We start from the raw sequence: 13141 nt of genomic DNA, 5'->3' as shown, positions 1-13141 counted from the left end.
ATATAATTATACTTTTTAGCCATAATAATTAGAGTTTTAATCATGTTAAAAAAAAGACTGACCTAGAACTGACCTGGCAGTGTATGTAAAAAGGCAATACTGTTTCAATGTTCTCCTCAAAACCAAAAGCATAAGGACTTCATCTTTACACATGTGGCAGGTCTACCCTCTCACCTACACATAAAAGGCATTGATACAGCTCCATTTACTGATATAAAACAGGTTTGCTAAATGGGCTTTTCGGGGTCGCACCAGCAACCTTTCACTTTTAAAACAATCTCTTTATTTTAATACACTTAAGTGGGTCTGTGAGCCTCTCAAACGGATGTTTCTCCCGTCATTGGAGACTGGAAAGTGGTTTAATGACCATGTGGTCGCTCTGTCCAAGCCTGTAATTCTGTTGAAAAACATTGACGCATAGCAACTGCTGAAGTGTGAAGAGAATGACAGCACAATACATAAAAGCATACGATCATCAGTAATGTGATTTATATAAACTCGATTAAAGACTCAGTTCTGGTCTGTTATCCAGACTGTAAGGAACATTTTAATAATGATGGTGATGATTTGAAGTATTATAGGCCATGAATGCTGTATTTATTAGGGTGTTTTCAGATGAAATGACACACCCATAAAGACAAGTAAGTTTATAGCTGGAGGCGTGCTTTTTTTTCTATTTATGAAGTAGGCAGAGCTCTATTGAATGTAGTTGTTTATTATTACATTAACAAATCAATTTTCATTTAATTAAGTGTAATATCATGGCTGGTGGTCTGTAATTTTGTTTATTGCATCTCCCTGCTTGTCCTCAAGGTGATTAGAGCAAAAATAGGAAATGTAAATTGTCATTACAGCAGATCATAATTGCGGTAGTTTTGAAATAATCACACACACACAGTTTGTTTGGAGACTGACACACTGTATCTTTGACTGTTCGAATCAAAGGACTAATTTAAACCTGTGTTACTGATACTGTTTCGTTCAGCACAATCAAAAACTTGCACCTCTTCTTGCACCTCTCTGCCCCTTTTTTGTTTTTTTCTTCATTTCCCCTACTTATTTGCTTCCTGTCCTTCTGTACCACTTTCCTCTTTTGTGAAATAATCATGTAATCATCCCTTCATTCCATCCACTCGGGTGGTCATGTTGATGGCTGTTTTGTATTTATTTCTGCTGACCTAGTCACTATGATGGTAGTTTTGTCAGCTGCACATCCTCTTGGAGGAAGACCTTCTTTAGCCTCCAGTTTTGCAAATCTGTTTCTACTGTCTGTCTTTGAAAGCTTGGCTTCATTTTGCTGCATCATTGACTGTGATGACAGGCCACGCTCATGCATTATTATTAACAAAATCAATATGTTTCACAGTCTAAATTGCTGTTGTCTTTGATCATATATCATGGCTGAATGTTTGTTGTTATCAGTTTATTGATGCCCGGTAAGGGAATATCTGTATTTGAAGTAGCAGGACAAAGTTATTTGACCATGCATGTGTTCGTAATTTAGTTTGTTTGTGTTTTTCAGAACCCAACATGGCGGAGCTTAGATTTCGCAATGCTTCCAGATCTCTTGGACACATCTGTGTCGTGTTTTGTGGTGAGAATATGGGGTGGGAGGGAAGAACAGTACCAACTGCTTATTGAGTGGAAAGTCAACCTAGATGGGCTCAGATACACAGGACAACAGGTGAGGAGTCAAATATATAGATTCACACTCGCATCTCTTGCTTTTCCTTTTGATCCCACTCCCTCTCTCTCACACCTGTGCTTTCCATGACCAGTGAACACTTGGTTCAAATACACATCCAAACAAAACTGTTTTGTCATCCAAACAAAAATTTCTTTCTGTCCATTTTCCTTCAGATTCGCTCCAGAAATCCAAATGAGATCATCTTTGGACTGAACGATGGCTACTATGCAGCTGAGTTTGATCAGAAGGTATCCAGGCTATCTTCAAACCTTCTCATCCATCAGAGCTCGAATTCACTCATATCTCTTGGGTTTTTCATTCTTCATATGGTAAGAAGAGACTCATTGTGAAACTCATGGGCTGTTTTCTTTCCCACAGGAAAGCTCTGACAGGAAGAAGAACAGTTTGCTTCAGGTGGACCAGAGCTCTGTCAGAAACTCCTACAGTGTTTTCTCTTTACTGAGGTGAGACAGGCTCAATTTAAAAGGAACATATGATAGAAAAAAGGACTTTCTGGTTTTATTAAACTTTTACATTCACAGTGCAAAGCTCCTTCCAAAATCATGTACTTAAGGGGTAACATTATAATAAAATACTACAAAAGTGTAGTTGTTTGAAGACTAATCATAATAATAATACATAGTAATACATCTGCTGTTGCAAAAAAATAGGAATTTCATTCCTACAGGAACAGCATTTGCTTTTAACACACGTGCAGCTCCAATGAAACTCCCTCAGTTGCCTTCCAGAATTTTATTATCCTCCCGTCTGAGTCCCAGAAGCAGTTCTCCTCATCAAAGTCAAGAAACGTTCCCTTCTTCGTCCGCCAGATAGCGCTCTGTGCATTTTTGTTCCAAATTGGACCCCTGCTGCAGGGTGGCGTCTTCTTCTTCAGCCAAAGATGACTGATGTTTTTGCAGTCTTGGAAAGCTGTAATCCTTGGATAAAAGACCTGATGGATGAGGAGCGCAAGAAATCAAGGAAGAAAAATTAGTCTACCTTGTCATAGCGTTGAATGTTGGCTTAATGTTCTGCTGTAGCGTCACTGCAGCACTAGATGGCAGCAGCTCTCTTCTAATCCAAATATGTTTTGGAAAGAAGGCGCTTTGAAGAAAGTGTTAAGTAACTCTGACACACTTCCCATATTCAGATTTATCTGTGTGAACACACTTCTGCAGTGTTACAATGTCAACATTATATATCTGAAGAAACATCTTTGATCCCACAGATGTTGTTAAGAAGCACACAAGCTGTAAACGCTCCATTATTTTCTCACCAAACTAAAGTGTTTCGTTTTTTTTCAGACCTTCATTCATACGCACCTCAACGGCCATGTGCATATTTTCTGGTGTGGAATGTAGGGCAGCCCCTCAGCGCTGTGCTGTAGTACGGTGATCTAGAGCTTGCTGGAGGCTGCTGCTCTCTACATGTGATGGTGTTTGTGAGTCTCTTGGTAGTCTTGATTAGGAGTCTGTGCAATATCTTGGCTTTGGCCTGAGGTGGGCCCATGTCTTGGCCGAGATTCTGAAATCTCAGGAATAGGTCGCATATTTGTATGCACACGCCGACTGACAGAAAAGTGCATGGGATGCATTACTCCAGCTTTCTTTGTAATTTTTATGGACTTGTTTAGTTTTTGGAAGGACGTCTGTGTTAAAAATTAATAATGGGAGAGAAAAAAAAAAATGTTTGGTGCCTGGATGGGAATTGGGAAGAATTTAATGTTTTCAATTGCTCTTCATGATTCCAGTTTCTTAATAATTCTTTTAGTACTTTAAGGATAGATGGATTAATAAATATTCTACTACTAACTGAGATTTTATTAATGAATACATTTAAAATAGGGCTGCACAATTAATCGAATTTCTAATCAAAATTACAATTATGGACGCCACAATTACGTAATCGTTCAAAGCGGCAATTAATCGTTCAAAGTCTATTTATGTTATTCTGTGTGCTTAAGATGCGTTTCTTTCTTTCTACTTAAGGGTTTTTCCCATTATTTTAATTTTAATTTTAATTATAGCATAACATTATAATACCATTCATATTGTTACTTTTTTATATAATTTAAAGAAGAAACCAATCCGATGTATAGTTGACATTTGAGGCTTAAAACTATAGAAAAGCACTAAAAGTTGAGTGTTTTCAGCTTGTTTATTTTCATATAAAAATACAGTTGCATCAAACAATGGTATAAACATCATTCAATATAAATTGTGATAATCATAATTAATAATCGCAATTACAATTTCAAGGGAATAATCGACAAGTGTGATTTTTGTCATAATTGTGGAGCCCTACATACAAAGGATTTTTAATGACTTTACAGTCTTTGATGTGGTGGCATAAATCCAATCCAATCATTGCACTATAATATATCTGAAACAACAATAGTGAACCAATAAATAAAAAAATCTGGTAACATTCATTTATTTCTATGAAATACCTTTCACAAAACTCATCATTTTTTGTCAAATGAAATGTCAGTAACTACAAAGAACTGACCTAAAGAGCCATTTGTTCAATTATCTGACTACACTGGCTGTGCTATATTATTCTGATTCACTAAAAAGAACCAGCTCAAATGAGTCATTTATTTATCAGTCAGACTACACTGTGTTGTGTGTTCCATTCCAACTAAGAAGAGTTACATGTTTGGTAATCTGTTGACTACAGTGGTTAGCCCTGTTTGTTTTTGATTCACTTAAAAGAACTGGCTCATAAGAGTCATTGGTTTAGGAATCGGACTACACCGACTGTGCTATATGCTTTTTATTCACAGAACAGATTCATAAGTGCCATTCATTTGGGAGTCAGACTACACTGGCTGCGCTTTGTTTTTGATTCGCTTAAGAAAACAGACTCAAAAGTTATTCGTTTGGGCATCAGACTATACTGGTTGTGCAACAGTAAAAACAACTGACTCATAAGAATCATTCATTTTGTAATTGGACTAAACTTGTCTGTTTCGTAATCAGTGCAGATTGATTTCACGTGATTATGTTTTGGCAGTATTCCGTTTGTTTGTAAGAAATACACGTAGAAGAGACTGTGTGTGTAAAGTGTGTATAGCACTTTGGCGTAAAATCTCCTGTTGTCGTGTTCTGTGTTGAATGGGTGGATGGTGGCGGTTTTTATCAGCATTGAGGAAACATTTGTTTTTGATTGACAGTGCTGTGTTGTCAGCGATTAACTCAACCTGACAAATTCAAGTAGCAATAAAACCGAGAGGAAAAGAGGAAAAACAAAAAAATCAAAGTAGTTAGTCTTCTAATAAAATGAATCATTAATCAAAAGCAAAATGTTTCCTCTGCATGTGCGATTTATGCTACTCTAGGGCAGGCAGCCCGTCCGTCATGCTATACCGGGCCGCTGGTGGGAAAAAAGTGGCCATTCGCTGATCTAAATCAGTCTTAGTTGTCAAAGCACTGTTCTAAGAGTGTTTTCTTTTACATTTTTTTTTTACGATTGTGTGTTAGTGGGCCAAAGCAGCTTTGTGTCTATGGAAAAGGTGTTTCACAGGCCTCACTGCTTTCTTTGGTTCCTGGTTCCTTCCTGTACTTTCTTATAAAGGAAATGATCTCAGCAAGGCTTAAGCAAGCCAAAGGAAATTCCTGCTCGTGTATGAATTCAACTTTTTATCTCCCATCACCCCTCACAGCTGGTTCACACTGGGAATAATCAACACTTTCTTTCAAAATCCTTGCTGAGTGTGAAGAACTGGCATATCTAGACTTGTATTCTTTGTAACATGACTAAATCTAGTGTATTATATCCAATTTTTCGGATGTTCTCCATTAGATTCTGCCTTCTGTTTTTTTTACTGTTGAACATTTTGGATGAACTGTTCCTATTAGATAATCAATCAAAATTGCATATTTTTTTTTTAGTGCTGGGCAACGATTAATTAATTAATCGCATCCAAAATAAGTTTTTGTGTACATAATATATGTTTGTGCACTGTGTATATTTATTATGTACATACAAAGACAAACACATACAGATTATATTTTGAAAATATTTTAATGTATTTGTGTATTTACTTATATTCATATAATTTATGTTATATATATATATATATATTTAATATATTAACAACAACTGTTTCTTAAATATATACATGCATATAAATATATAAATATGTACATAATAAATAGCCTATACACAGTACACACACATATATTATGTACATAGAAACTTTTATTTTGGATGCGATTAATCATGATTAATCGTTGCCCAGCACTATTTTATTTCCTTCTTGAAGGTGTGCAGTTTGATTTCCCTCACTTTAATAAATAAAGTAGCTGGTGAAGAACAGAGGTGGTGATGTGTGGCAAAGTTCAGGGAGTAGAGTGTGACCCCGTGGTTTGTGCGGCGATAAGCCCTTCCTGCTTTTAGTGCCTTTCAACCCCCGCCGAAGGGCATGGTTCTGGACCGGATTATCGGGTACGACTTTAACAGCTGGGTTCATGCTAGCCTCCTAAAACCCTGAAGCAACAGCCTTGAGGACCAGTAACGCCTGCCATGCCTCACAGAAAAACAAACTCGGCCTTAACCTCCCCATCACCCGGCTGAAAATGGATGCTGGTGTTTTGCTCTCTCAGGGCATTGTGGGAGGCTGTGTTAATAATAGTGTAGAGAAGGCACGAGGGGATATTGGAGCACCGCTTATAGAGAAGCTTTAATAAAGGAATCAAGTGCATCAGCATCTCTCCATCACCTTCTACAAGGCCTGTGCACATTAAAAGGGTCATATGACGTTGCTACAAAGAACATTACTTTGTGTATTTGGTGTAATGCAATGTGTTTATGCAGTTTAAGGTTCAAAAAACAAATTTTTAGTGCTGTCAAAAATAAAAAAAAAACATTTTTTTTTGTTTATATAATATATGTGTGTGTACTGTGTATATATATAAATACACACATACAGTATATATTTAAAAAATATTTACATGTATAAATTTAAATTCATGTAATTTATATTATATATAAATATATTTAATAAATAAACAACATATTTTCTCTTAAATATATATGTGCATGTTTGAATTTATATATACATAATGTGTGCATGTGTGTGTATTTATATATATATATGTATCACGTAAACAAAAACTTTTATTTTGGATGTGATTAATTGTGATTAATCATTTGACAGCACTAATTATTTTCCACATACCGTACATTATTGTTGCTTCTCTCTGCCTCAACTTTCTGAAACACATCAATTTTTACAAAGCTCTTCGTTGTGAAAAGTGAGGTGTGCTCTGATTGGATACTGAATACTTTTATTGAAGTTATGACTCGTTTATGAGTTCTTATTGGTTTGAATGCTGTGTATGTAGACAGCTGCCCACATAGGAAGTACAGCAAGTTAGCTCTCTTTGTTTTTGAAAGGCGTCCCTTTCTATATTTAATTTTTGACCTTCAGTGTAAAGTCTTATCACTCTGGGTCCATGTAGACTGCGTTTGTTCAGTTTGCTCCATCTCTTGGCATGCGCTGTAGAGTTGTTATGTGTGTGCTTAATTTTGTTTTCCTGTCTGTTGGGTTGAATGGCTGTAATGTTTTTATGCAAATTTATGTAACGCTCATAATGGAGCGCAGTCCCAAAGCTGTAATAATCTAACTTGGGATGGAGTGCAGCACTGCAGCACTCAACTGAATGTGCAGAGAGACCTTGATGTAAGGGTCAGCCAGCCTGAATGCCTCCTTGCCGTGAGTTGGAGGGTCGGATAATTTGTGGGCCTGAAAACAGCAAATCTGCAGCTTACATGATCTAAGCTGCAGATCTAGAACTTCTGCAGCTGGATTTGTCAAAGAATTTTCCCTTTTGGTCCTGTTATAAAATAAACGAAAGCTTTTTGGCTCACACTAAGGTGATGGCCTTGTTTATTTAATTAAACAGCAATTCTTCACAGCACAAAAAAGGTGTGGGGCTTAAAAAAAAGTATTTTTTTTAAAAAGGGGTCATGTGATGTTGCTAAAAAGAACATTATTTTGTTTATTTGGTGTAATGCAATATGCGGTTAAAGGTTTAAAAAAAACATTATTTTCCACAAACTGTACATTATTGTTGCCCTTCTATGCCCCCCCTTTCTGAAATGCATCGATTTTTACAAAGCTCATCTTTCTGGAAAGCAAGGTGTACACTGATTGGCCAGTTATCCAGTGCATTGTGATTGGCCGAAAGCCTCAAGCGTGTGATGAAAATGTTACACCCCTTACCATACTGTCATGGCGTGTCCCAGAGCGACGAGACAAAACCAATAAAACCCATTACAAACAAGGCATTTGTTGCATCCAGTGGAGACATCATTACTGATTATAATGACTTATACTGTCTTTTTAAACACGTTGCGTTGTGTATTGCGCCACATAAAACCATGTCTGCATTTGTGATCGGAGAAACGTTAAACAACAAGCACTACTCTACACTGCTCAAAACTCGCGTTTGAATCTTCAGTGGCAAATTCTTTAAATATGAAGACGTACTTACAGGCTGTGAGTCAGAGGCGCCAGACTGTCCTTGCAAAGTTGGAATTGCCCCACTTTAGAGAAACAGCCTGTGTACACAGATGGCAATGTAGGCTACTCTCCCAGGATCAGGAAACAGTCCTCCGTAAAATGTGCTGCACACATCTGAATATTTCGGGTGAACTGTTCTGGATCAGTGTTGTAAATACAACTTAACCACTAATTTCTAGTTGTGTCCTCTTTTGGAAGGCCAAGCAAAGCTTTCACAACGAAACACAGCATCTCCAGAACATGGCGGCGGCAACAATACTACAGAGAGAATAAAAGTTATGCCGCCTTTCTTTGCGTGAACATTTGGGCGGCGTTATGCAAATCTTCCCACATCGTGGTGTTTAATTTTTATAAAGAATATCTTTTTGGGTTTGAGAATTTATTCTTTGCAACTTTAGGTATTTTATCTATTCACAAACAGCTTGTAACACTCCAAAGAGAAAGGAAAACTTAAAATTGCATCATATGACCCCTTTAATTAATTTTTATTTTTTTTATAAAGAGTTGATTGAAAGGGCATGCTTAATAATGAGAAATTTTTGTTTTGTTTTCTGTACACTTTTGTACCTTTTTAACCAGCATATGAGAAGTTTAAATACAGTTCTTGATTTTTTTTTCTATTAATAAATAGTAAGTAACTTAATATGCCAGAATGAGTAACAGGGTTTACAAATTAAGCGATTTAGTCTAAATTAAGCTGCCACTCAGTAAGATCCAGGACGAGTGATGATTTTCAGTTATTGATAAAATTAATTCCTATAGTATATAATAAAAATATTTTGTGTATAATATAATATAATGCATTTGTATATAATAAAATGTATTTGTACAGTAATATTTTATATAAATGTTTTAATATAAATATTTTAGTATTTTTATATAAATATATTTACATAAATATATATTTAAACAGTTCCTTTGGTAACGGTAGAAAGGTTGAGCTTGATGAATACAGACATTTATTTTGTATGCTAGCTACTTTCCAGGTTATGTAAATTTTTTGTTAAATAATAGGTCATCCAAAATATTACACTGAATACCTAAAATGTTTATGCTTAAAAGAACATGGATTTGTATATTTATAGCTGTAAATAAAATGTAATGGATGCCAATTTGTAACCTTTTGGTTGCCAACAAGCAAAACACACACCTACAGACCTTAATTTACCAATGCGCTGTACTTTTTTATTTTTTTTATTTTTGTCGACCTTTGTTCTGAAAGGACCATGTGACGGATTGGAACTCTTTGTCAGAGCGCTGCCTATAGGGCTATTGATTCCAACAAACGAAAGTGTTCTTGTGACCTTTTTTGTGAAGTATATTTGAACACAGGTTAAAATATGTGGTGTATTTTGATAAGCACGACCAAGTATTTCTGATTCCTGTGAAAAGGCTGTTTTCCCTTAAAGAACGTAGGATTTGTAGGTTTCCAGCTCTAAAAAAAAAAATGGCATTAATTTGTATCCCTTTGGTTGTAATTCCGAAGTGCCAACAAACAAAACCCAAGATTACTCACCTACAGGCTTAAATTTACCCTGACTGAGCCAAAATATCCTTAAATTAAACTGTTATTGAGCAAAAATGAACACGGATGATCTCATGGCGAGGTGTCAAAGGATTGGCCGTCTCTCAGCAAAGACAAGGCAGGAAGGTCAGAGCCCAAAATGTTTCCATGCGGCACAATCTTATCTGCCCCTCCAGTACTGGAGACAATGGCGAGTTCTGAGGTGTGTGGAGATGGAGGCGTGTGTTGACATTCTCCTGGTTTGAGCAGCAGGTAGAGCTCCATTGTAGATAGTTGTGTGTTTGTTTTCTTTTCCGTTCAGGCTCACATCCCTTCAAGTTGTTTGCGCTCTAGATTTTTCCGTGTCTTGTCGCTTGTTCATTGTGCAAAGAAAGTGTTTTTGTTTCTTTTTTTGTGGATAGGGTATTTGGACGCAGGTTAACAGATGTGGCGTGTTTTCCTGAGCACGACCCAAAATGTCTGATTCCATTGCGAAGGCTGCATACGTTATCTTTGATTTATATACTGTGAGTGTAATCATTAGCCTACGATGAAAACTGTATCGATCAGTGACACTTTGGGCATATTCATACCAGTGCAATGAGTACAATGCTTTTTTTGGGGGAAGCAGGTTGAGTGTAACGTTGAAGCATTAGTTTAGACTGGATCTAAGAGTTCTTCAAAGTAAATTATGCGTGATATGCAAGCAGATCTGTGGCTTTGGCAGTGTGTTTGACTGTGTGTGTGTGACCCGTATCTCCAGGATGGAAAGAGGACGTAAAGCAATGGCAAAAACAGCAGAACATTGGACGTCACCTGATATAAGGGCATTTATCAGCATTTACACAAACAAAAAAAGAGACAGAAAACATTTTTCATCCCTTCATTTTGTAGATACCAACGAGACAGACTGGATTTCATTTCCTTTCTTTGTCTTTTCCACACACACACACACACACACACACACACACACACACACACACACACACACACACACACAAAGTGATCCGTGGAATGTTCCATGGGAGCATTTGCTTAAAAGTGAAAGGTGAAATGATATGAAAGCCATTCTATGAAATGGGTGCAAAGGTGCTTTAAAAAAAGTAAATTATTGTACATTTTTAAGGAGTTCTGTCAGATAATGTGTAAATTAAATTACTGTACACTGTACTTTCTGAATAAAAATTAAATATTAATAAAATAAAGTATGAATTATATTTTTTTAAAAAGGGTAAAATTGACTAAAGCAGTAACGTTTGTGAGAAAAAAAGAGTTATTATTATTAATATAAAACAGAACAAAATGGAGTAAAATGGTAACATTTATAAGATAAAAATGTTTATAAGATAAATAAATATAAAAATGGTAGCCTTAATTTCTGATTTTTATTTATTTTTATTTTTTTATTAAAATGTCCATTTAAATAAAGCCCGGTGTTTTTATTGATAACTATTAAAGATCATTTTTGGAAATTGAAATAAAGCTGAAATAAAATTAAATATAAATATTTGTTGCAGAAGCTAAAGTTTAAATTATTTTTTTTTTTAAATGATGCTATGGCAACTAACTGAAATAAGTTTAAGTTGAAGTATAATAAAATAAAGCACATAAAATAGTTAATTAAAAAAACTAAAATTGAAAAGAAAACTGAACATATAAAAATGAAACCTAATTCATAATATTAATACTATTGTAGTCATATACAGCCAAGAGGAATTGGAGAAGACAAATGTCCATATTAACATATCAAAACTGTCACCTGATTGTATACATATTGGAAATATTATAAGAGATGACTTTAATAAGTCATTTTTTTACACTTGCTGTATGTATAGGAGGTTCTGCAGAACAGAGACAAGAGAAGACAAATGGCAGTGAGAACTGAAGAACAGTAACTGTTCAGGATCTTCATTTTTACCAGCGGTAATGTTATGATTGGGCAGCAAAATGTAATTGGGTTTGACCAGCTTCATTCTGCCCGGGCCGCTTCAGGATATGACATAAGGTGGCCTTCAAAACCTCTCAGAGTGCATCTTTGTTCTTCTCATGTAGCATCTGTCTTTGTTTTCATTTCCTGTTTTATTTTCAGCCTGGTTTTACAATGCTGCGCTGCTGTCCTGCAAACAAACACTAGTCGAGATTTATTTGGTTCTCACTGAACGGTAAATACATAAACACACCAAGAGGTAAATGTTGAAAGTTGAAACGAAAGAGAGAACACTGTTTACACTAATGCATCTCTGTTCTTGTTCCAGCAACTCTGGAATGAATTAATTCATGTTTCAGGTCAAAGAGTTAATGCTTTTCTATGTTTATTATTATTTTTTCCCCCATTCAGTCCTTCTTGTTCTGGTTTTAATGCCTCTCTTCTGTTCATTGTGGTTGCCAGGGTGTTGCTATGCAGTTTCTATGGTGTTCTGAGTCATAGTTAGCACATTTTTATTTATTTGCTAAATGTTTTTTTGGTAATAGTTAGGGCATTGCTAATGCATTGTAATGTAGTTGCTAAGGTGCTCCATAGGGTCATTGGCATTGCGGTTTCTAGGGAATTGCTTTACTGTTGTTAAGTTCTTCTAAATATTGTGTTACTATGGCTATTGCTGTGTGGTTGGTAATGTGTTCTAAATGCTAGTTAGAGCACTGTTAAAATCACTATAAAAAGTATAGTAATAGTGCTGATTGCAAAAACATTGCCTAAGTTCTACCACTTGATTCGCTGGAAGTTGTTGTGTGTGTTTGATGTCTGAGGTGACTTGCCAGTTGCTGGGTAACCTCCTGTGCCCTTCTCTGATTGGCTGGGGGAGATAGGTGTTGACTGGCAGACGTGTTGAGGGCTGATAAGAGTGCAGACATGCGTGAAATCCGATTGGGTGATAACTGCCGCTCACCTGGGGGAAGTGGCCTATCAGATTTCTTCATCTCAATCACGGTGACGATAAAGATGTCAAATCAGCTTTTGCTTGACTTATCGACATGCCATATCACCCAGCATATGACAAGCGAGAGAGACACGGCTGATAAAATAAAAACATTTTTCCTGTCGCTGTGTGAACTTGTTACAGGGTAGATTTTAAAGGCCTATTGATTTATGACCTGGTCAGCTCATGCAGAGTTCTGCTGGGAAAAGTGAGAGACGAGGCAAAGGGAGGCTCCGAATAAGAGCGTGAGGGGAGTAGTTTTCTGATCTCAAGCTTTAGAAAAAGAGGTATATAGAAGAATATGTGGATTTATGGAAATGGTAGCTTTTTAGCTTTTGGATTTTAAGGAATGTACTTCTTAGCAGATGTAGAGTATTTTAGCTTGGTTGAAGGTCTAGTTTTGGACCCATGTGGTCACAGGAGGGCTGAAATGTAACCTAGATGAATTGCTCAGGGAGTATTAGTCTGCATTGTTTCATCGTGCTGATATTGGCACTTAACCT

General features: G+C 36.3%; 1 protein-coding gene across 1 annotated transcript in view; it reads left to right on the top strand.

Annotated features, from left to right (window-relative positions):
* uvrag (UV radiation resistance associated gene) overlaps nucleotides 1-13141 on the top strand; it is a 98545-nt gene that overhangs the window by 5419 nt on the left and 79985 nt on the right. The window contains exons 4-6 of the mRNA XM_042732801.1: nucleotides 1523-1684; nucleotides 1861-1935; nucleotides 2066-2151. Of these exons, the coding sequence (XP_042588735.1) occupies nucleotides 1523-1684; nucleotides 1861-1935; nucleotides 2066-2151 (323 nt within the window). The remainder of the gene's footprint in view (nucleotides 1-1522; nucleotides 1685-1860; nucleotides 1936-2065; nucleotides 2152-13141) is intronic.

Source organism: Cyprinus carpio, chromosome B10 (genome assembly GCF_018340385.1).
Source record: "Cyprinus carpio isolate SPL01 chromosome B10, ASM1834038v1, whole genome shotgun sequence".
NCBI lineage: Eukaryota > Metazoa > Chordata > Actinopteri > Cypriniformes > Cyprinidae > Cyprinus > Cyprinus carpio.
The sequence above is the reverse complement of the archived record's forward strand: the minus strand, read 5'-3'. Positions and strand labels throughout refer to the sequence as shown.